We start from the raw sequence: 23,746 nt of genomic DNA on the forward strand, positions 1-23,746 counted from the left end.
TAAAGGAAAGAGGCAGTGGAGTTTGTTACTTGTTCTTTATTCAGAGAAACAAATATGAATTCAAGATATTGCACATTTATCCGCCCCCCCCCCCCCCAACCGGGAGTTACATTTGGCCGATTGACATATATGACCACAAGAGGGCGCCAAAGCTACATTAAATGCAATGTACCTCTTGAAATGATTCTAAATACGATTATTAGTTAATATCGAGTGCTACATACTAATCACGTCTGGTTTGAAATCGTGGTACGTAGTACTGATAACCATTATACATAAAAATATGACTTTTCCACTGCTGTCTCTCAGAACTGCACTGTACGGTCAAAGGCAATTCTGGTGGTGCGTTCCCACACACTCGGGGAATATAAGTGCACGCTCACCAGCTCTTATGATGCAGAGTAACCGACTGTTACTGTACTGCCTATATATGATGTACTGTTTACTATACTTTACAAAATTGAAATTCGAAACAACCCGCTAATCGAAATCGCCTAGCTCTTTTTTTTTTTTTTAAATTTTATTCCCACTGACAAATCGTAAACCATGAGTGGATTTTTTGTTCCTTCTTCCAAAATTCCAATTGGTCACAAACGTAGCATGGAAAGAAGCGGTAGAAGCTCACTGAAACGAAAACAGATGAGGAAAACATCATTAGAGGAATGTTGCAAAGTTTTATTAGGATTTAAATGTTGGAATGTTTGTTTTGATTACATTCATGTAACCTCACCGAAAACACCTTCCCGGCATTCTTGTCCAGACACTTCACGGAAACATCCGACAAGATTGGTTAGTCGCGTTAATATTCAAACACATACGACAAGAAGAGGAAAAACTCCCGCATTTGAGCTTCAGCGTCTTCTTCGAAGTATTGAACAGCATTTGGGTGTGGGGGTGAGGCCGATGACGCACGTCATGTGACAAAAACATTTTGTCCTCACCTCCACCACAAAACCCCGAAATGTCCCGTCAGCAGATTTCCTCGTCAAAGAAGCAAAATGTAGTTTTTGGGCACAATTCCGCGCTTACTGCCCACCACTCCCGCAATCCACTGCTCGTCGGCAGGCTCCACCTGCGTGATGATGTCGCCAGGCTGGAGGACGAGGACAACGGCAACTCAGAAAATGTTGTTTGATGACGCGTTTCGATAAGCTTACCTTCACTGTAAGCTCGTCCTCATGCTCGGCGGTGAAGGCAAATAAAGCTTTGGCCACGCCCCTCACTGCAGCCTTCTGGCTTGGGATCGGCTGACCTGGAACCAGGAAGAAAGCGATTCAGCAGAGGCTTGATAAACTTGGCAACTTTCAAAAAAATATGACATAATAGTGTTCTGCATATTATTTTGTGTATCCCTGTGTCGCACCCTGGCAGGCCTGCGTGAAAGCTGCGGGGTAAAGCCCTTCCCTCCCATCCAGTCGCCCTCTTCTCCATTCAGAATCCACGTGTTCTGTCACTTGGATGTACGCCCCCTTGTGGAAGGGGAGATCCTCTGCGGTCTGACCTGGGAAGTCAAACAGTGCCACTGCCCACTCCATCGCCTCTATTTCTTTTGGGGGTGTTATTGCAACTGAGGAAAAAGAGAAAAATGTGATGTTGAATCATGTCATCACAGAGGAAACAAACACACACAAAAAAAAAGAAAAAAAAAAAAAAAGTCTAGCGGCTCACCCACCAGGATTTTCTGGTGGCTGGTCCTCAGTGACTTGCGTGAAGCTCAGCGGGAAGAGCCCGACACGTCCCCGCATCTGGCCGCGCCCCCACTGTTGATCAACCATCTCCAGGAGGCTGATGACGTCACCTTGGGAGAAGGTGAGCTCGTCATCCTCCGCTCCCTCAAGGTCGAACAAAGCGACGCAACGGGGGCCGCTGCGCGCACAAACAAGTCAACAACAAATTGAGTCTTCTCTTCAAAAAATAAATAAAAATAAGATAGTGTTTGGCGTGTCGGACCTGACAGGAGGCGGCTCGGGGTGTTTCTGCATGGTTGGCTACAGAGAAAACAAAAAAATTTAAGTGAAGTGAGCGAGTATGTATTTGACTGCGTTTACATTACAGAATTGTCAACATTTCGGACATATGAAAACTCACGTGTTTGTTAAAATGTTTTTAAATACTCTTTCTAAAGTCCAAATTTATTTACGTTGTGCCATTAACCACTCATTTCTGTTCACTGCAAAATGCTACCCACAAGCTAACATTAGCATTATGCTAGCTAACATTTGTTAGGCTAAAATACAAATAAATAAATGAATAACTTAGCTGTTTAAATCAACAATGATTGGATGTTATACTTTTTTTTTTTGAACGCTTGAACAACCCCGTTTTTTGTGTAGAACCCCCTTAATGTACATTTACGCCTCTCTAATTCAGCAAGGGCTTTGGCGCCATCTTGTGGCATCTTACAAGAAGGAGCATAAAAACCACAACGGGACAAACGACGAGATAAATTTGTGAATATCAAACCACTTTATGTACCATCTCATACCTGACAAGTCCCCAAGGCAGGTTCCGGCAGTTGCGCTGAGGGCGCCACGTCGAGATCCAAGAGACATTCAGTCGCGCTGCAAAGTGGCGTGACCACGGTAGGCGGAGGCCTCGGCGGCAGCTCATCCAGGACGATGAGCACTTCCTGTTTCTGGGACACGAGATTTTGATAATGTCGCGGTTCAGACTCACATTTGTGAGCTTTCACGTTTGTACCGTGTAGAGCGGATGTCCGGGCTTGGGGCGAGGGGGCAGAGGCGGCCCTCTCTTGGACGGTCTGTGATTGGCCGCCAAGGAGGAAGACGGCGGCCGAGGCTGGCTCGCCGACGCGATGATGGCGGGAGGCGGTGGACGGGCAGGGACGGATTTGATGGACGGAGGCCTCGGGGGGAGGTGCTTCACACTTGAAGGTCTGCAAAGAAGAAAAGTTGAGCTAAGTGGAGAGGGGTAGAATTTCTGATCTCTTATGTCTGTAATTCTCCATGAAAAATTAAATAAATAAAAATAAATAAATAAAAAAAAAAGACACTGTCATCAGTCTTACCTTGGGGGGAGTGGCGGCTCACAAATATTTTCAGCTTTTTTTAGACAAGGGGACGGTTTGGTGTGGACGGGAGCGGGACTGGAAGCCTTGGAAGGGACCGAATTTGGTTCCAGGGAGGAACCTGGAAACAACAACCACATGCTATGATATGGAAATCCTTTTGAATTGAGTGCTTTTGTTAGATTAGGGCTCTTCATGACTAGATAGATGACTTGAGCGAGGCCGTTGTGTTGCTGTTATTTGTCCTTGCTTGGCGCCTTTCTATCTGTCTGCATTCTGACATACTTATCCAGTAAAAACCAGTTAAGGCCATCAGGCCACACATTCTCACATGGGGAGGCTGAGCCGTTCGCCCATGTGGGCCGGCGGCCTAGACAGTATTAGTGCAGGGACGATTCTGAATAGATCAATTCCTCTTCCGCATATTAATAGAAGAGGGCTCCGCAGCTGTGTACTCGATCTTTCTGACATCCAGTAAACAGTTCAACTGAGAAATTGCAGCCATCTGGTTATTACTGTTTGTATAATATTGTGAGTATTAAGATACAAGAACCAGTGGAAGTTCCCACCCAGAACTTTACACTTTTAAAGAGCAAGCTGTCACATAATTTTATTTTGAAACTCAACATAACCCCACAAGTCTTCGCAGAGCTTGGGGTCGTGTCCACACAGAGCAGCAACTTCTGCGCGCACAATTGGCTCTCACAGTCGCAGTACGCGTTTGCATACGGCCTCAAAAGCTGCATTGTGCACAGCTTACGTTACCCACAATGCAACTGGGGAGGTCGGGCAGTTGAGCTGATTTGCAAAGACTCATTGTTGATTTCTCGGTGAGGAAGTGGAGACAACATAAGGGGAGTTCGTCTTCCCGCAGGCATGGAAAGTAACAGGTTTCCTCGTTTGGTTGTCATTTCCTGTGACGCTCGCTTTCTTCCAGCGGGTGTGGCGCATTGACGCGGCCGACAACAGAGGAGGTTTCAGGGCAAATGACACCTACACAGCCACCTGATTCCAATATTCTTGGCTGGTTCAAAAGTGTACACACCCCTGTTGAAATGCCAGATTGTTTTCATATAAAAAAAAAAACCCCAGCAATTAATGGAGGAGGTAAAAATAGACTGACAAAATGTGATTGCACAAGCGGGCATTCCCATAACTTGCAAATTAACCAATCGCATTCAAACTCGTGCAGTGGCGTCAGCACACATCTGTCACCAATTGAATTGCCTCCCCCTCACCGAATGAAAAACAGCCCAAAAGCGCGACGTCGCCACCGACGCGTTTAACTGCATGTATGTTCTGTTCGCAATGAGCGGTGTTGTGATTGCGTCGTTATGGAATTATGTCAACCTTGGTTTTATTAGTCCATGAAACATTTTCTCACGTGCCTTGCGGATTTCATCACGGGAGGTCACATTAACGATGGACAATGTTTTGAAATTATACATCCTGGTCGCCTTTATTTTTATATTACAAAAACCTGGCTTTTGAGCAGGGGTGTACACTTTTAATATGTCTTTTAGTCCCAATATGATCAACTGATCGAGGCCGATCTTGCAATTATTAGCTGGCCGGAAAAGATATCCTCTGGTAAGAAGATCACAAAATCAATCCAGCAGACTTACCTGTCAGGTTAACAGAAGTGTCAGTTTGCGTTTGTGGCCCCCTGCTGACCTCTGTGGAAGGTCTGGCGGGCCGTGTTGGGGCCACAGGTGCCTTCTCGTGGGGCGTGGCCCCCACACTTGTCCGTGGGGCAACCGGTGGTCTGCTTGTAGATTTGATTGTGGATGGGGTCTCACTGGGGGAGGGGGTTGCTTTCAGTGCAGGGAGCCTGGGGGCTGGGACAGGTGCAGCGCAATGAGCGGGGGAGGGGTCGGGGGTCGGAAGGGGTTCTGTGATTGGCGTCGGTTTGGGGTTTAGGATCTCAGAGGGGGCGTCAGCGGAGTTCACGGCCGATGCTTTGGGGATGCTTTTGGGTTTGGGGGCAATGGCGGGAGGGAGCACTTTGACCGGTTGCCCTTGGAGACGAGGGCGCGGCCGGGGTTCGGGCTTCTTGGCGACCGCCTCCTCGTTGACGCCCGAGTCGCCACGGCTCCCGTCGAGCGGCGCCTGCTCCTGCTCAAAGGCCCGGATCCTCGCCCTGAGAGCCGCCATGTCCTCGTCGTCCTCCTCCACCTCTTCCTCTGATTGGCTGAGACCGCTGTCGTCACCTCGCTGCTCCGGGTTCCCCCAATCGTCGGAGCTGAAGGCCTCCAGGAGCTCTTGGAAATATTTTCCCTGACTCGCGTCTCGTTTGCCGCCGTCACAGCGAGCGCGGGCGGCCAGCGTGGCCAAGCCGTCCTCTCGCAGTTTCACCAACGTCTGAACTTTGACGTCGTTGTTAACCGGGGTCACGCTGGGCCTGGATCGGGGACGGGGCCTGGGGCGCTCCGCCTCTTTGGGAAGGGGCGTGGCACTGGGGAGCTGCTCCGATTGGCCGCTTTCAGAAGGCAGGGTCAAACGGGAGTCGATTGCCGCGACGGCTTGAGACGGAGTGGCGGGAATCGGCGGACGCTGCGGTTTGACTTGTTTCACTGAAAAAACATGGTTCGAATACAATTTCAGACAATGAGAATTAGTGTTATTTACAAATTGTGCTTGATTTTCTGTTGTAAGGGGTAGTCAACCCAAAAAAAATATTTACAATATGACGTACGTGTCCCCACTTTGCATTTATGGAATATGAATGAAGCAGCAAAATCCATTTCTTATCCATCATGTCGGGCGGCCATTTTGCCACCTGCTGTCAATTTAAAATGACATCATAGTTACTCAGAGCTCAGGTAATGACCAATCATGGCTCAGCTTCAGAAAAAAACAGGTGAGCAGTGATCGGTCAGCTTCAGAAAACTGGTGAGCCATGATTGGTCATTACCCTAGCAACTGTGATGTCATTATCAGTCGACAGCAAGTGGCAAAATGGCCGCCCACGCCCATGCTTAGTTCATGTTCCACAATAGTGTTAATTTAGTCAACAAAAACTAAACAAAAATAATTTCATCAATGCACATTTTTTTTTACTGGACTAATACTCGACTAGACTAAAACCCACATTAATAAACAATTACTGGGACTAAATCAGTATGCATTTTCGTCGACTAATGAAAACGAGACGAAAACATACTTTACTCAATAAAAACTGGACTAAAACTTTGGACATTTTAGTTCATAAACAAAAATGAGATGAAAATTATGTTTAAAAAACAAAAACAAAAAGCCAACGGCTAAAACGTTCCAACAATATTAATCCGCCCGCTAACTAATGCTTGCTAACTTACTAGCTCGTAGCATGGAGCCATAGTAGACACTTGATGATAGACGGTAATTGTGTGTCAAGTTGATTTTCCATCAAAAAGATTCGAGAAAATTGCATGTGAAATAGTTTTAGATCTGAAATGTTCAACATAATCTGCTGACAAAAAATATATATATACTGTACAGGGGTAAAATGATTGCCTTGACTAAAATGTTGACAGTTTTTGTTGACTAAAGCTAGACGAATAAAATTATGTTTTCTTGGATTAAAATAAAAAAAATAAAATGATAGATTTAAAGTCGACAGAATAGCCAAAATTAAAACTGGATTAGGTTGACGATAAAAAAAAACTAAGTGTGATTGAAACTGGACTAAAACTGAGACTAAATGTTACGATATTAATCTGAATACAGTGTTCAGACTAGCAGGGTTGCATAAAACATTTTTGGGTTGACTTCCCCATTAAGTCATCCTGGTTACGCCTTCTCACCAGGAGAGGATCCAGTGTCTGTCTGAGTGGCGATAGTCGTTCGAAAAGCTGGATGAGATGTTGATAATTCAGATGGGGGCGATGAAGACATGTGCACGCCCAGCTCCTGCGTCTTCTCCCTTATCACCTCATCATAAGAGGGAGGAGGCTAACGGGCGGGAAAGAGAATCAAAGTTCCACGTATGGCAACGCGGCATCACGGCGGAGGCGCTACCTGTATGGACGGCGGGATGGTGGGTCCCCAGATTTGCGTGGCCGGAGGAGGAGGCGGCGGGAATGCGCCGGGCGTTCCGGACAACCAGGAAGGGGAGGGGAGCGGTTCGGCCGACAGGATGGTGATCTCCGGTCGCCTGGCAACGGGGCCCCTGAGCAGGAAGGAAGACAGGGGGAATGAATAAAAGCCACGTGCGGTAAAGATGAGAGCGTCCCCTTACCTGGCGTCTCCGTCCCGGTTCCGGTCTCGAGGAGAGTCAGGGAAACTAGCCCTGCTGGTGGCTGACGGATAAAAAGCATTGGGACATAAAGAAAATAAAATCATAGGCTTCTTCTTCAAAATATTTTGCAGTTTTGTGTACTCACATCTTTTGATAGCTGCTTTGAGGGACCAAAGTGGACCTTGGCTGCACAGACACAAAAATGGAAAAACACGAGTTAGCTCAACAGTTAAACGGATTTCAAGATGTCTGAATGTAGCTTGAGCATTTTTTATTTTTTTTTTGCTGCTAGGCAGATTAGGATAGCACACCGACTCAACACACACAAAACCACTTTGAGGTTTGCCCCATAAACACACACTGACACTGCCCCCGGCTGGTTGTCATGCCAACCGGCCAACAGCCCAAATACTTTCAGGAGTGTGTCAGAGGAAAAGTAGGGGGGCTGGTGGGGGTGCAGACACAGCAGAATGGGGATGGACTTCAAGCAACAAAAAACGTTGCGAGAACGAAAAAAGGAAGGAACAAAGAACATGTTGGTTTACACACAGAAAAATTTGCAAAAAGTGTTCAACCTGAGGCGATTTTCCGGCTTCCTCCTGCCGGGACGACCTGCGGGGGGGACAGACAGACGCGGCAGAGGTCATGACAGGAAATGTCAGTGCACCGTCAGCAATCAATCATCCTCACAAAACGTTACATTTCCCCCAAAATCCTCTTCGTCGGCCCGTCCCGTCGTCTCCCCACGAAAACCTAGACGGATTTTCTCGCCGTCTTTCCCTCCGGTCTCCTCCTTGCTCTGGACTCCTGACTCTCCGAGCTCGCTCGTCTCCAGGAAGTCACTGTGATTGGCCACGGAAACTTCTGCTGGAGTTATGGCGCAGCTCTTCACACTTCCAGATGTTTGCAGCCCCCGCCCCCAACCCAAACAGAGAAGTTTCTTTTCTTGTTCACAGGTTTAACTAGAAAGTCCACCAGTAGTCCAGTTTTCGTGTATTAATGATATCTATGATAGTGGAGGTATTCAGAGATGGATTAAGTACCAAAATGCACAGCCTGCCACTGCATGGACATAAAGAATTTGAAGGGGACTAACATCTGCTCAGATCAGAACCTGCTCAGCCTGATTGACGTATGTATAATTAAAATCTCTTAATTCCCATTGTTTGAACTTTGACCTGAATATTCAAAGAATTTTATTGTCATAATTTACATTTCTACATGAGGCAAGAAATACGATACCCGATGTTCCAGTTTAGCTCAAGACTTGTGAAAATGAAAATCATAGATAAAATAAACACGATAGCAAGATTTAATGCTTATTCATGATTTGAATGCGTGCATCGATGCAAGACAAGGTGTGGATGCGGCAGAAATAAAAATGCAAGATGCATGAATTGCACATGAAGGTAGTCTACTTAAAAAAATATAATATGAGTTTCACTTGCAGGGATGAATAGTCATGGAGGGGCTGAACACTCTTTGAGTCTAACAGTAACAGTTTCCGGGATATCATAATATTGCGACTTTCCCTTAAATTGTAACTTTATTATTTGGAATGTTAAGGCTTTACATCGCTATACCTGTAACGATTATAACTTTTTTTTCTCTTCAAAAATGCGACTTTGCTGTGATCGTAACGATTTCCCTCGAAGGCAGGCAACTTTTGTTTAATTTTTTTTTTTTGGGGGGGGGGCGTCCTGGACCGAACAAGCTTAATCTAGAACACCGAAACTCCGCGCACATCTGTGGGTCAATTAGTTGTCGTGTATGTGACCTGTTCTGTATCGCTCTTCTTCAGGTTGTTTTTACCTTCGCTGCCATTGGACTGTCGTCGCACCACTTGTTCCCTGTTGTCCCTCCTCATACTCTCCTCGTCTTCCTCGGTCCGAGCTTCGGCCATGTCTGCCCCACTTTCGGCGTTTTTTTTTTTTTCCCAGGCAGTGACGCGGTGTTTTTATTGTCGCACAACAAAACTTGCGACCAGTTCAAGCCGACGCAGTCATAGATATGAACGTAGGTAGATACGACACGCCCCTTTATAGCTGCCTGCCTACGACGAGGTGAAACTAGGAGGGGCAAAGTCGTTAGCTTATCCAAATGCATGGACAGCAATAAAACATGAAAGAACAAGGATGCTGGCACATTGCACTGAAAACGCACAACTAGGACCAGGGAGCTGCTGGGAATATCCGTTCACAGATTAAAAAAAAAAAAAAAAAAAAAAAAGTATAAATGTTTCAATTGACATATAATAATAGCACACTTTTTTGGTGTTGACAAAAAGTAAAACTAATGAAAATCGGTTGAGAAATGAGCAAGTGACGACTTAATTTTTCTGTCCATGCATTGCCTTCGATAAGAACTTTGCCCCTACCAATATGGCCGCCACGGAGTCACATCGGTTAGATGGGTGCATCAGCGCGCTGGGTATCTCTTCATAGTATTTCCCCGAGGTTTTTGTTGTTGTTTGTTTTGTTTTTTTTTGTTATTGTTTGCAATTCTTTTGTTAATCTTCATATCTGTGTCATGGACTTTAACCCTTGAACGACTCCGCCGGGCTTGTTTGGCCTTCTTTATTTCTTTCTTTCTTTCTTTCCCAATTATTTTTACATTTTGTCAAATATTTGAGACTTTGAGTTCCCTGATTTCTTAACATTTACGAACACACATTTGGATATAACAAATAAACATACAAGAAAACAAACACAAAACAATGGCATGCCCTGAAGGTCAAACATGCCAAACACAATAATAGGTATTATAAAAGCTCGAATCCACATCACTTGATGACACAGAGCTGTCTCTACTTGAGATTCCATTGGACCCAATGGTAAACACTGGAGGTAGCGTGCCATGTAAACACGAGTGAGCATTTCACCTTTGCTCCCTCAGCCTCCCGGAGTCAACAGGCTGCACTGAAATAATCCGAGCAGATAATGAACTTCAAATCATCTGGTGTAATGTCTTCAGTCTATTGGGAGGTAATATCAATGTACCACAGCGCAGCCTATCAGATGAGGAAAATAAACGCGCACATCCACCCTTGGTGGCCTTTGTTCCCTGTCTGGCTTCCGCTTTCACGTGTTTGACTTTCAGTGAGTGACGCACTCAGTTCGCTCTCCTCTTTTGCCACCGGCGCTTTTGGCAGCAAAGCCGTCAAAAAGCGAGGCAAGATGTGTTGTACGGGGAAGTGCGCCCGCTTGGTGGGCCTGATTCTGCTGCCTTCGGCCTTCGTCTGTATGATCGCCAACCTGTTGCTCTTCTTCCCCGACGGCAAAAGTCTGGAAAGCGATCAGATCTCCCTGCAGGTGTGGCTGATGGGGGGTCTCATCGGAGGAGGCCTCTTTGTGAGTAACTCGACAAACGCGGCTGTTATTTTGGGGGAGTCGTCGGCGGGATGATGAAACAGGCTCGGGTCAGCTGTTTGATAGGCATTTCTAGAAACTTGATGATTTTTTTTCCCCTCAAAATCATCAGGTGTTAAGCGCCTCATCACGTCTCACTCGAACACTTTTCAGGCACAGGTGACTTTTTTTGACCCCCAATTTCCATTGTTTTCAGATGCTGTGTCCGAGCTGCTCCGCTATCAGGGCCGGGGGCAAGGGTTGCTGCGGGAAGGGTTGCTGCGGCAACCGCTGCCGGGTGAGCGCTTGAGATTAGACCGCCATTAGATAACGCGCAAAGGCAAACACGGGGGGGAGGTGTGGCGACAAGATAACATCCGGGTTCATCTCGCCGCCGCTAGATGCTGAACTCGGTGTTCTCGTCGGCTTTCGGTCTGGTGGGCGCCATCTACTGCTGCAGCGTGGCCTCGGCCGGGCTGGCCATCGGACCCAAGTGTCGCGTGGAGGGAGACGTTTGGAAGTACCCCTTCGAGGAGCTCGGAACGTGAGTGCTGAAACTCGCCCTTCGGGTCGAAATGGCATTAGGTGCTAATGTCGAAACTGACTCATCCTGTCAGGGGCAATCAGAGCTACCTGGTGAACCACACCTTGTGGGACGTGTGCCTGTACCCCAAGAATGTGGTGATGTGGCACGTTGTCCTCTTCTCCATCCTGCTGTCGATGAGCGTGCTGCAACTGGTGCTGTGCGGCCTTCAGGTGATCAACGGCTGCATCGGCTGCATCTGCGGGGACTGTCGAGAAAGCAAGGAGGTCGGCGAGCCATCAGGACCCGGTGAAATCCACCGAACGTCTCAAATTCACGCGCAAGCTAACGCTTGTTCTCCATTTTAGGATGACAGTGGTCTGTGAAATTCAGCTGAACGTGATGCAACGGAATTCTCCCACTTTGAGAAGATCGGGATTTTCTTCACCACAGATCTTATTGTCGCACTTATACCGCTTAAGCTACTTTGACTCCATTTTGTGTACATTTTGTAGCAACGTGACAAGCTGCCTCCATCTTTGTGGAATTTGTGGGGCGACAAAAAATATGAAATGAGCGCCTCAAATGGCACGACAAATATTGTCAATTCACAATTGATGACTGATATACATGAGCTATTCTACTGCTCTTCTCTTCTCACCAATAATGTTCACATTTGCACTACAGGGAGTCCTCGAGTTACGTCGGAGTTCCTTTCCAACTTCCTACGCTGGCGATGTAAGCCGAATTTCGACTTAAGTTGAATTTCCCCATTAAGTCAATATTTACGTCAAAATAATTTGCATAAAAAAATCTAAAATACATTAAAATACATTAAAATAAAAAATAAGACGCTGTCTGACTGTCCAACTTCTTTACCGATGTTCGTCGGTGTCTCCTTCTGCGATCTTTTTATGCTATCTAGCTTCGTTTCCATGGTAATTGCTTTTCTTTTGGCTGGACAAACACTGATAGAAGAACAAAATTGATAAGCTTTCTTCTTTGGGGCTATGATGTGGAAAAAATAGGGCGAAAAAGCCAAAGATAAGCCCACAAGTGCGCAAGCTAGCACTAGCACTAGCTAAGGGCTAAATAGCGGATGAGGGGAAAACACTGCGGGCTATATGGCGGACGAGGAGCCAAAATGGCGGACCAGGGGCCAAAATAACCGGGCGTAACCGTTGTAAAGTGGAAACGCCTTAGGTCGAGTGTGCCTTAACTCGAGGACTCCCTGTATTTAAGTTGAGCTTTTAAGGGCTACTGATGTCATTTTAAAGGTAAGTCATTTTGTCACGACTTAGAGAACTCCCCGCGTGGAATTTCGACCCATACAAGGTTATTGGTGGAGAATTTGAAGTGAAACATTGTCTTCTGGCAAACCTTGTCACGTTGCTACATACTGGGCTCTTTATATCAAATGAAACACATTAAAGGGCAAGTCAACCCGCAAATTTTCTGACAATATGTCACATGTGTCCCTCCCTTGTCAAAACACGGCATTCTGATTAATATTGCATTCGTGTAATATGAATTATGCAACAAAATGCGGCAATTTTTATCCATCTTAGGCGGAGGCCATTTTGTCACTTGTTTGCCAACTGAAAACGACATCAGTTGCTCAAGTAATGACCAATCAGGGCTCACCTGTTTTCTGAGTTTGCTCATGTGACATTCACAAGCTGAGCCGTGATTGTTTGTGACCCGAGCAACTGATGTCGTTTTCAGTCGAGAGCAAGTGGCAAAATGGCTGCCCCCTGAGATGGATCAAAACAAGTGGAATATTAAGTAGAATGCCGTGTTTAGACTAGTGGGGACGCATTTAATAAAATTTTGGGGTTGACTTTCCCTTTAAGAGGTCATTAATCATTCAAACAAATACAGTGCTTGGCAAATGTGTTAACAGCGGCACCCAGTGGAAAAGGAGTGCAACAGCATTGCTAACTACCAAGTCAGTCTGCACAGTAATTCTTGTTTAACTTGAGACTGCTGAATGAGCCCCCAGCTCAGTGAAATTGGAAAAAAGTCGGCATTCAATCACCGTTTGTTCCTTTCCGTACGTGTTAAAAGCTTGCACTGGAGGTCATAAAATGGCGTCTCGTTTTGTCAAACGTGTAAATGAACGAATCACAGTTTGATAATTAAATGTGTAAAACACTCCAAACGTGATGAATCATTGTGAGCTCGCGGCCAGACACGTCTCGTACGTGATTACAAGTCTTGTTCCACATCTAATAGGATTGTTGCTGTTCAGACGGGGTCAAAGGTTTGCGTTGCGAAGAGGACGAGGAGGAGGCGGTGCCGGTTTTTAAGCCTTTAAGCTTTTGTTGCCACACGGCGGCTTGCTGCTGGCAATTGCGAGCGCCGTAACCTTCAAGTGTAAATATAGTGTAAAAAGGACAAGTGACATACTTTCTGGCTCGGGAACGAACGGTCGGGCTAAAGGTACAAGAATGACGTAACGAGCTGGCGAGGCCTCTGCGCTGTTCTTTTCCACAAGCAGGAATTAGCCGGAATACTCGACCTGCGCTTCACTTGCTCCGTTTTTAACCAGATGGTTACACTTTTACCGTTTTTCTCACTTATTAACCGACATTCGTAAGCATGTGGTCAATGTGTTATCTTTGTTTTGGCCAAGACAGGAAGTGCTAATTCATGGGGGGAATACAAGCGGAATGGATTTTGGACATGCATAAGCATCTTTAACGGTTTTTCTCTTTACAATTAGCTAGCTTAGCACAGTCAATGAAGACTATTATATTATGATGCTGTATTACGGCACATTTTGGTGAAAATCTGCTTTTAGCATTACTCCTCTGAAAAGTCACGGGAAATTTGGGATAATAAAACCGCCAAACCAAGTATCACTGACAAAAAAAAAAGCCTTAGGACGTTATAACTGAATTCACACAGGAAGTCTGTATTTGATGTTAGGTGGCCCCCACGACTTCCTTTCTTTGACCTCACCATGGTCAACAATATTGACAAATGAAGCTTTGTATCCTTGTCACTACTCACTTTGTTTGGGAAACATTCAAGATTGGTCGGATTTAAACATACAATCAAAGTACTTTAACTGATGATTGGTTTAGAAAGAAATAGGTTTGAGGCGAAGTACTGGATGAATCTCGTGGACGATGTGATGAAGGCGAAACATTGAAGGGCAGACAGAAGAAGCAAGAGGGGAAAAAAAACAGAAAGCAGGCGTGTCCTACAGTGCGGGGTGAGCTATTTAAAGTTCACTCGGAGAGCGCAGGGAACATAAAGGAAGCTTTCCACTGTTGGCTCACGCCTCATCCCGCCGCCACCAGCAGTTTGCTTGGATTCAGGTGGGTTCTTTGGATTGCTTTGCAAAATTCGGCGTGATGATGTCGGATGCATCTGTTTTGGTTTTTGGAAACGATTGAGAGAAAACGGCTCCGTGTATGCACACACACGTGCGGCGCGTTCCACTTTTCATAGCTTACCGACGACGTGTTGTTACAAGCGGGCCATCGAAGCATGCGATCAAACAGGTTACGGTTGCGTGACATCGCTCATGTCAAGAAAATGATAGAAGGTCCGAAGAAGCCTCAGCTGTCACCTGAAAGAAAGCAGACGGTCGGTGTTAGTGGCTTGTTTGCACTGAACAAAATTGAGCACACAAGCAAACATTGTTTGTGTACAGTAGCAAACAGATAAATGATTAAGAGTCCCAACTTATGTCGCAATCATTCCACATGACCCACGTGCAGTGTTGCCAATTAATCTTAAAAAAAAACAAAAAAACAAAACAAAACAAAAAACAGGACATACTGGTTACTTGCTTTAAAGAGCCAGGGGGAAGAAATTTTCAATGTTCATTCATTTTAAAAACACACTATTAATTTCAATTTTATTTGTAAAAAAAAAGTTCTATTACATCAATGTACAGTATTTATATAATCGTAGGTCCCGTAATCACTAATTACGAGCTTATGCTGCCATCTTTCTGCTCCGGAAACCTGAAGTACAAAACACTTTGCGATGCATAATTTTTGATGATAGGCTTGCGAAGTGTGGTCTCTCTGAGGCACCGTAGCTTCGAACTGAGGACGTTGCATTCTAGTGCCATCTTGTGGTGAGCGAATGTCTCTTTAATAAGTACCTTAGTTACTTTCGTGATGACTCGTTTTCAAAAGTAAACGTAGGCTTACTTACTTTACTGATTACTTGATTTTAAAAGTACCAAAATTAGATTACAAGTTTACTTTAATAGTTACATTCAGCAAATACCGACAACCCTCCCAGCCATTTTCACAGAAGCAATCCTCTTCACTCCCGGCTGTTTTATTGGATTTTGGCAGATTTTGTACGGCCAGCAGAATATTGTGTTTTATTGCTATAAAAACATGGAACGTACCAAAAGAAAGATTAGAGTCTCTTCTTTCATCAGGAAATAAAGTGTATTTCTATCTGCTTCCATTTTGCAGCAATTAGCATTATAATATAGCTAAGTTTAATCAATTTTCACAAATCTATTTAGAGTTGTGAGAAGATGAACTTTTTTTTTTAAACATGGCCCTGGTTGATCTCTTATACTCTGCTGCCACCTGCTGGCCGTTTGTGTAATAACTACCACTTCTTCAACCGTTCTTTGTAGTTGAGTGGCTGCATGAAAGCCTTCTGTATGCTATAGCATACAAACATTAATTTAAAAAAAGTCTAAATACATCTTTGGGACACTTAAAACATTTAAATTAGAACGTATTTATACGTTTTTGGGAGCAAATTAGTTAATGTAAAAATGACAATCCGTTATGCAACCTATTCCGAATAAAATAAAGACCTTTTTGGTAGTAACAATTATTTTAATACAAAATAATGTTTCCGTTAATATAAGTAAGCTACTTGATTTTAATTACAAAAACAAACAAGCAAAAAAGAAAACAAAAAGGCAATCTAAAAAAATATATATATATTTTTTTAAACCACAATATTGTTGCCTCAGCTGTCCTACTTCAAGTACTGCAAATTGTCACACACGCACAAGGTCGCTTATGTATAACGAAGAAACGAGCCGAGAAAGACTTTGCAGACAATGAAGGCTTAGCAGCTCACCTGGCTGTTGATGTCACACATCCAATCTGCGTCGATCGCACGCTGCCGAGTCCGCCTGAAAGTGGATTCATAATTGGTGAAATATTATCTTTTTCAGCACAACATTTTTCGACTTACCCACCTCCTCCGTTTTGCACCATGGGCGTGAAGATGCTGCAGTGTTTCCCCTTCTACAGACACTGCAAAGAGCGTTGCAAAAGCAAAGGCTTCCCCACGGCGACAGGTGAGACGCGCATCCGATGAGCCGAACGCGATCTTTGGCTAAACTTGACTTTGCTGTCGTCCAAAGAGGAGAGGAACCTCCGCGTGACCTCCAGCTCGTCGTGGGGCAGCGACGGCCTCAGCCGGGGGTCCCACGTTTATTTCTCCTCCAAAGCCCGGATGTCTTTTCGACACCAGCTGGACAGTAACGTCAACGCGGTGGACGCCACCGACTGAGCGAGGACAACGGCGGAAGGACAGCGACGCCATGTTGACAGTGAACTCTTGGCACTTTACAACAAGCAGCAGTTTGACAGATAGACAACAATTCCTGAAGAGGCTTCAAGATGGTTAATTTCACTTTTATGCTAAGGCACTTTGAATGGTTGACAGGTAACAATACCAACAGGCATATAGTATTCTTTATGCTCTCGAAAAAAAAAAAAAAAAGAGTAATATTCCAGCACGGCATTCTTCTTCGTTTATGTGTGACTTTTATACAGTACTGCCTCCTGGTGGTCAAGGCAGGCAGCCAAGGAGCAGCACATTAAATTACGTATTTAATTATGCCATTCTACAATTTTCATAAAGTAAAATATAGATTGCTAGATATTCTTATTAAAAAAAACAAATGTGCTGCCAAACCTTTAAAAAAAAATGGAAGAGTAATCGTCAAGAACATCTTGCAATGTTTGCTTTTATTGTTATGTTGACATTCTGAAAGCTTGGATGGATATTCATGACGCTTGTATAACATATATCATTGGCTTCAAATATTTGCTTTCATGCTCCTACAAACTGCTCGAACATGATGACATCATTGCACAAAGGTGTTGAGATCCGTTTTGGACGGCCAGGCATGTTAGTTAGTGTTTGTTGGCTTTTTGGGGAACAAACGTGTCATTTGCAAATCGACATTTGGAAATTCAGCTCATGTCGCATTTACATGCCTTGTTTTACTGTATGACCACCCTAATGTGGCATCTCAAAAATATTTATGTATGCATTACTGTCAAAGGTTTGTGCTTCAAGACTTTCCCTGCACATGAGAAGCAAAGAGCTGCGAAACTTTAAGAAGGCAACAAAGTGGATATTAGAAAACGTTCCTTCATCCAACAATATGGAAATCAAATGTGGCAGGAAAAAAGACAAATTGACTCTCGTTTACATTTCTAATAACACCTCCACAGCTGAAAAAAACTGGTTGATTTGACATAGAATGATGTTCCGAAACGCTTCATCGGGGGATTTAAAAAAAAAAGTTTGAAAAGTTGAAAAGTTTCAAAGTTCCGTGGGAATACATAAATAATTGAATGTTAGCTCATAACTGGGGAAAATTAATTTCACAGCAGAATGTCATTTCAGTACAGCTGAATATCTACGCTACTCGTCTAACAAAATGCTAAGTGCAAAGCTAATGAGCGCCCCCTACATGCAAGTGCATTCTGAAGTCACATGCACTGATGAATTCGAGACTCGAGATAAAAAAAAAAAAAAAAAAAAGCGGGCTGCCTCTCGCTGTATGCAAAGAATCCATGAATTAAATGTTCAAATTGTGCCATGCTGCACTGGTTTCAAGGTTGTTTTTAATCCAGCATACTACATTTGTTAATGTGGGAGTCGAGTAAAAAAAATAATAAAAATAAATAAATAAATTACAATATGTTGTAAGTGCACCTACTAATCTAAACACATTCTGATTAATATTGTGTTTGTCAAATGTGAGTTAAGCAGCAAAATCCGCCCATTTTTTATCCATCTAAGGGACGGCCATTTTGTCACTTGCTGTCCACTGAAAATGACATCACAGTTGCTCAGGTAACAACCAATCATGGCTCAACTTCAGGAAACAGGTGACAGAGATAAATGGGTGGATTCTGCTGCTGAAAGGGATACTTGACTCATTAAGCCATTTTGGGCAAGTAAAAAGCTAATATTTTGTCTATAATTAATATCGTAACTTCATTAGTTTTCATGTACAATGAATACCTTTAAAAAGTAATTTTCTACTTGCTGTCGACTGAATATGACATCACAAGGGCTCAGGTAACTAAACACAGCTCACCTGTTTTCTAGGTTTTGTCATGTGACCTTCACAAGCTGAGCTGTGATTGGTTACCTGAGACCTTGTGATGTCATTTTCAGTCGACAGCAAGTTGCAAAATGTGCTTTTAAAGATACTAATTGTACATGAAAAATAATGAAAATATCAAATTTATTATATTTATTATATCGCCTGTGCTGAGGAAATAGGTAACGACCAATCATGGTTTAGTTTGAACCATGATTGGTCGTTACCTACTTCCTTAGCACAGGTGATGTCACCATCAGTCGACAGCAAGAGACAAAAAAAATACGTTTTTAAAGGTATTAATTGCACATGAAAAATAATTAAGTTATCAATTAATTCTGGACAAAAACAAATAACTTTTAATTGCTGAAAATGATTCAATGAGTCAAGTATCCCTTTAACTCATATTCCATAAGTGCAATATTAATTATTAGAATACTGTGTTTAGACTAGTGGGGCTGCATAGAACATATTATAATAAAGAAATGTGCATTTAATATTTTAATTTAGCTACAATGGGTATTTCATTCATGTGCAGTACATTTTTGTGGTACTTGGAGTAAAAAGTTTGAGACGCACGTTTTTTTTCATTGGGATTTATGGACGGGAGGATGCTCATTTAACTCACCGTTCATGTTTTTAGTCTTCAATAAAAAAAAAAAAAAAGGGATTTTTCAATTAAATACTACTAACAAGTAAATCTGTTGAAATGTCATCATACTATATTGCATGGATGTCTGCTTTGGAGAGAAAAAAAAAGTTCCTATTTAGGTTTGACTATGATACTTTTCCACAGTTCCCCAGCCTAATGTGGAAAATGACCAAAACCCCGCCCACTTACAACCAAATCCCGACAATTCTAATTCGCGGAAGACTTTGGATTCTTGAAACCCGGCAGTACGTCGCAGGGACTCACGAGCTCAGGTCAACGATGACGTGCTCCCAGATCTGCGTGTTCCCCTTGAAGCTGGACGTAAAGATGAAGTCCCGTCGGTCCGTGGACACGGCGGTGAAGGATCGCGGCGCCTGGATGTAGACCTCCTTGAAGCGCTCAAACACGCTCGCTTGCTCATCCCACAGGAGGATCTGCGAGAAGGTGTAATCGCTTCCCAGGGCCAGATAGTGGCGCTCTTTAAAGGAGAACGGCTGGAGGATCATGGCGCCTCGGGAAGGTAGCGCCTGGATCTCCGAGAACTGCTTGGCACCCCAGTGCAGGACTTTGGAGTCTCCGATGTAACGCGTGACGGCCAGGTAGAGCTCGTCCTTGATGCGGAAGTGCTTCACGGCCACCACGTCCTCCGTTTCGGGGATCTCGCCCTGGAGCGCAAACTTGCGGTTGCTGCGGCTCCACTGGTAGATGACGGGAACCTGCGAGCGGCTCGCCAAGACCAGGTGCGCTTTCCCGTCCAGGTCCAGGAACTCGGCGTCCGTGTCGCGGTACCACTCGTGAAGGGACTGGTAGGAATAAAAGCCGTTGTCGTTCCATTTGTAGAGGGTGGACAGGCCCGCTTTGGAGCTGTCGGCGATCACGAAGAAGCGGTCGGAGCCGATCTGGAACACCTCGATGTCGTTGGGCTTGGAGATCTTGGACACCTCGATGTCCTGGAATTTGGTGAACGTGCTTTGGTCCTCGTCAAACTTGTAAATGTGCGAGCCGCCGAAGAGCTGAGCCACGATGATGAACACCTGGTCCTCGATCACCACCGACTTGCATCCCACGATGGATTGACCTGAAGGAAAAAGATGTGGAAACTAAACCCACTCTAGTCAAAACAAGTGCTTGATGCGGTTCACCAAGTGTACCTGTGATGTTGTCGTAAGTCCTGAAGTTCATTTCGATGTGGTCCCACTGGAGGACCATGCAGCTCTCAACGCCGGGAGCGGCGACCGCCACGAAGACGTCGTTCTTGTAGCCGAACGTGTCGACGGACAGCGACTCTGAGCTCACGCTTTGGTGCAGGATGAAATCTGACGGAGGGGATTTCTCATCGTCAACGCAGAGTCTTAGCATGGGGCCAGGCCTATAAAGCACTGGCGGAAACCCTGCGATTGTCATGACCGTGTTGCCTGTGAGTTATTTGGGGCCAGGGTCATGACCGTGTGGTCAAGTGTCTGTTTTGAACTGATGTAACAGCATCTAGTTTCAACTGGCAATACGCTATGTGATGTCAAGAATCTTTCATCTCTTTATCTAGTCAACAGCCAATCAGATAATTCCATGTCAGTCCTGTTTCCCACATGTCTAGCCACAACCAATCAGATCGATTGTCTATGTAAGCTGTCTGAGAAATGTGTGTTTTGTCAGATTATTACCTCTGTTCCTCTGTGCAACTCTCGTTGTTTCTCGTCCAGTCAAGTTTGTTCTACTCCTCTCGATTTGAATAAAGAGTTAAAATCTTATTTGTGTCTGCGCTTTGGGATCCAACCTCAGCGATAGTGTTAGCGTCAGCTGTATTTCCAAACATTTCTTGACAATAATATGTTATATGTGACCTCACTTGTCTAAACATGACATTCTGATTATTGTTACATTTGTGGAATTTGAGTTATGAAGCAAAATCCAGCCGTTTTTATCCATCTCAGGGGTCGGCCATTTTGCCACTTCCTGTCGCCTGAAGATGACATCACAGTTGCTCAGTGCTCAGGCAATGACCAATCACAGCTTACCTGTTTTCTGAAACTGACCTGTGATTGGTTCTGACCCGAGACTTTAGCGAGTGTGATGTCATTTTCAGTCGACAGCAAGTGGCAAAATGGCTGCCTTCTCATACTGATAAAAAAACTGCTGGATTTTGTTGCTTAACTCATATTTTACTCATGCAATATTAGCCAGAATACCATATTTAGACTAGTGGGGTCATATTACTGTCAAGAAATTTTATTTGGATTTTTCCATCCTCTGTTTGGTTGGTCAGAGTTTGGCTAGCAAAACATTCCTGTAGCGATAATCTACCCATCCATTATCTGAACCGCTTAGCATCTTTGGTGACTATGATGGATTTTATTTGACTTTCAAATGATTTTGTCATGTTGTGAGCTTCTAAACGACGGACGTGCCCCAGGTTGCGCGTTGCCTTTTCTCACCCGTGGAGACGCACTCGTTTTGCAAGCTCATGTCGTTGAGGCGCTTGTCCTCGACGTCCTCCGGCCCGGCGCAAGGCACGTCGGACACGGTGGCGTTGGTGCTCCTCAACCACGTCATCAGCCACTTGGCCCGGCAGTCGCACTGGAAGACGTTGCCGCGCAGGTCCCTGCGGAAGATGACCGCCGACGTTACAAATGCAGAACAAATACGAGCAGACTGCCCAACTTACAGCTCGATGAGGGAGTCGAGCTCGTTGAAAAGGTCCCGAGGCAGCGCCTTGATCTTGTTGTTTGCTAGGGACCTACGGCCACAACACAGCCGGAAAACCAAACAACAACCAATCAAACCTTTGCTGCTGCCACTTCCTTTGGCAAACAAATCCAATTTCGCCATCAACATACAAGTGGGTGAGGTCCCGGAGTCCTCGGAAGGCGTATTTGGAGACGGTCTCGATCCTGTTGTTCTCAATAAACCTGTCCAAGAACAACAACTCGCTCAGCCTGTGTTACCCGCTGCGGACAACATCAAATAGTCTCTCTTCAAGAATCTATTTTTTCGGACCACTTACAGGTATTCGAGATGTGGAAGGCCAGAGAACGCATCATCTCTTATGGTGCTAAGCGAGTTGGAATTGAGAAGCCTGTCATCAAAGAAAAAGAGCATGTGAAAGGCTGAATTTGGTGTCAATTAGGGGTGTGAAAAAAATCGATTCGGCAATATATCGCGATACTGCATCGCGCAATTCTCGAATCGATTCAATAGGCGGCTGAATCGATTTTTAAACTTCCATTTTTAATGGAAGAATATTCAACAAAACGTCTTACTTCAGGTTAGGGTTCACACCGTAAGCATGGAAGAATGTTTTATGAACGGAACATTAAGCCTTAATATTTAATTTTAATGCTGTTAAAAACATGAAACAGATTACAACCTGTATAAGACTAAAGTTTCAGATAAATAAATAATACATTTTCATGCAAATCTTACACTCTACAAGTTTACTGTTTAGTATTTTCTAAATTTGAAGGAAAAAAAATCGCAACAATCAACTTATAAATTCGTATCGGGATTAACACATTCACTGCCATAGACGGCTTTAGACGTCAAAGATTCATTTTTTTCCTGCACACGCAATAAAACAATGTGCAAAAAATCTTTTTCGTTATGCATCAACTTGGTATTAAAGCAACAGTAAATTGCAGCGTTTACTACACATAGTTAAAAAAAAAAACACTTTTGTGTAGTCTCCAAGAATATTCAAAACATGCGAACATCCAACTTTAACACATTCACTGCCATAGACGGTTTTAGACGTCAAAGATTTTTTTTTGTCCTGGACTGGCAGTGAATGAGTTAACCAGTATCAAATCGAATCGTGACCTGTGAATCGTGATACGAATCGAATCGTCAGGTACTAGGCAATTCACACCCCGAGTGTCAATTCAACTTGAAACATTTGGCCGCGGAAGCACTTATGCAGATTGACGGCTTGCGGTGGCGAGCCAAAGACTTGGATTGCCGTGCTTTCAAAAATTGCAGATAGTGTTGGAAGCTTTCTAATAGCTTTTAAATAGAGAATATCTGCCTGAGCTCAAGACCCAAGAGTTCCCCAAATAAGTGTCATGATCATGTCTTGGACGATGAAAATAAATGAAAGATCTTACAGCAGCTGGAGTGACGGCATGTGCGAGAACATCGCCTCTTTGACCTCTGAGAAAGTGCCATTGACGATGCTCCTGCAAGCACAGCACAACAGCATCCGTCAGCGTGGAAATATACGCATCCATGTATTGATGGAAATAAAACTGCCCAAATGTGGATTTGCTCCACTTGCATTGCGAACTGCGTCAACTAGCTGGTGCGTGCTCGGAGGAACGGCGAGTACTTACAAAGAAATGATGTCCCCGGGGGGGCTCGTCCTGGGGACCGAAGAGGAGCCGACGCAGATGATGGACTCCTTGGAGCAGCTGCAAGTTGAAGGGCAGCGGGCGGGCTTCTTCGCAAGGATGCTGCGGCACAGCCACACGCAAAGCAAAACGCAAAATGTTCGAGTCGGCGGCATTCCTGCTGCTGCTGCTGTTTGGCTTGCATGTGGGGAGAACGGAACCGGGCAGGCTGGATGGCGCGTTTCCACCCTGCACCACGCGACGCAGCGAATCAGCGGCAGCCCCTCGAACCCCCCCCCCCCCCCCCCGC

At 44.6% G+C, this 23,746-nt stretch overlaps 4 protein-coding genes and 1 long non-coding RNA gene across 6 annotated transcripts; 2 read left to right on the forward strand and 3 right to left on the reverse strand.

Moving 5' to 3' along the window:
- Positions 1–654: 654 nt before the first annotated feature.
- LOC144003454 (uncharacterized) lies at positions 655–9,381 on the reverse strand. The gene is made up of 15 exons (XM_077499718.1): positions 9,060–9,381; positions 7,823–7,859; positions 7,393–7,433; positions 7,248–7,308; positions 7,028–7,178; positions 6,814–6,961; positions 4,654–5,601; positions 3,029–3,149; positions 2,701–2,896; positions 2,486–2,635; positions 1,951–1,988; positions 1,673–1,866; positions 1,364–1,567; positions 1,158–1,252; positions 655–1,093 (listed from the first exon to the last, which is right to left on the reverse strand). The coding sequence occupies exons 1-15, from the start codon at positions 9,148–9,150 to the stop codon at positions 986–988; spliced, it is 2,583 nt and encodes an 860-aa protein (XP_077355844.1). The 5' UTR covers positions 9,151–9,381; the 3' UTR covers positions 655–985.
- Positions 9,382–9,809: 428 nt separating this feature from the next.
- On the reverse strand, positions 9,810–16,863 carry LOC144003466 (uncharacterized). The gene is made up of 5 exons (XR_013278992.1): positions 16,315–16,863; positions 16,194–16,248; positions 14,582–14,697; positions 11,228–11,385; positions 9,810–11,157 (listed from the first exon to the last, which is right to left on the reverse strand). It is a non-coding gene; the product is annotated as an uncharacterized LOC144003466 (long non-coding RNA).
- tm4sf5 (transmembrane 4 L six family member 5) lies at positions 10,154–13,272 on the forward strand. Its single transcript, XM_077499736.1, has 6 exons — positions 10,154–10,231; positions 10,347–10,597; positions 10,812–10,892; positions 10,996–11,138; positions 11,212–11,404; positions 11,486–13,272. The coding sequence occupies exons 2-6, from the start codon at positions 10,424–10,426 to the stop codon at positions 11,501–11,503; spliced, it is 609 nt and encodes a 202-aa protein (XP_077355862.1). The 5' UTR covers positions 10,154–10,231; positions 10,347–10,423; the 3' UTR covers positions 11,504–13,272.
- Positions 13,450–20,865, forward strand: LOC144003463 (uncharacterized). 2 transcript variants are annotated; one of them, XR_013278991.1, is made up of 4 exons: positions 13,450–14,443; positions 16,291–16,416; positions 16,483–19,857; positions 19,958–20,865. XR_013278991.1 is itself a non-coding variant. In XM_077499737.1 (3 exons), exons 2-3 carry the CDS (start codon positions 16,332–16,334, stop codon positions 16,629–16,631), a joined length of 234 nt encoding a protein of 77 aa, XP_077355863.1. In that variant the 5' UTR covers positions 13,466–14,443; positions 16,291–16,331; the 3' UTR covers positions 16,632–17,960. The 2 variants fall into 2 exon arrangements, 1 of the variants encoding a protein (XP_077355863.1); XM_077499737.1 differs by lacking the exon at positions 19,958–20,865 and having other exon boundaries at positions 13,466–14,443; positions 16,483–17,960.
- lgi2a (leucine-rich repeat LGI family, member 2a) lies at positions 18,526–23,702 on the reverse strand. The gene is made up of 8 exons (XM_077499725.1): positions 23,440–23,702; positions 23,215–23,286; positions 22,119–22,190; positions 21,952–22,023; positions 21,780–21,851; positions 21,550–21,716; positions 20,269–20,433; positions 18,526–20,195 (listed from the first exon to the last, which is right to left on the reverse strand). Exons 1-8 carry the CDS (start codon positions 23,610–23,612, stop codon positions 19,378–19,380), a joined length of 1,611 nt encoding a protein of 536 aa, XP_077355851.1. The 5' UTR covers positions 23,613–23,702; the 3' UTR covers positions 18,526–19,377.
- Positions 23,703–23,746: the final 44 nt, after the last annotated feature.

This window comes from Festucalex cinctus, chromosome 16, assembly GCF_051991245.1.
Source record: "Festucalex cinctus isolate MCC-2025b chromosome 16, RoL_Fcin_1.0, whole genome shotgun sequence".
Lineage (NCBI taxonomy): Eukaryota > Metazoa > Chordata > Actinopteri > Syngnathiformes > Syngnathidae > Festucalex > Festucalex cinctus.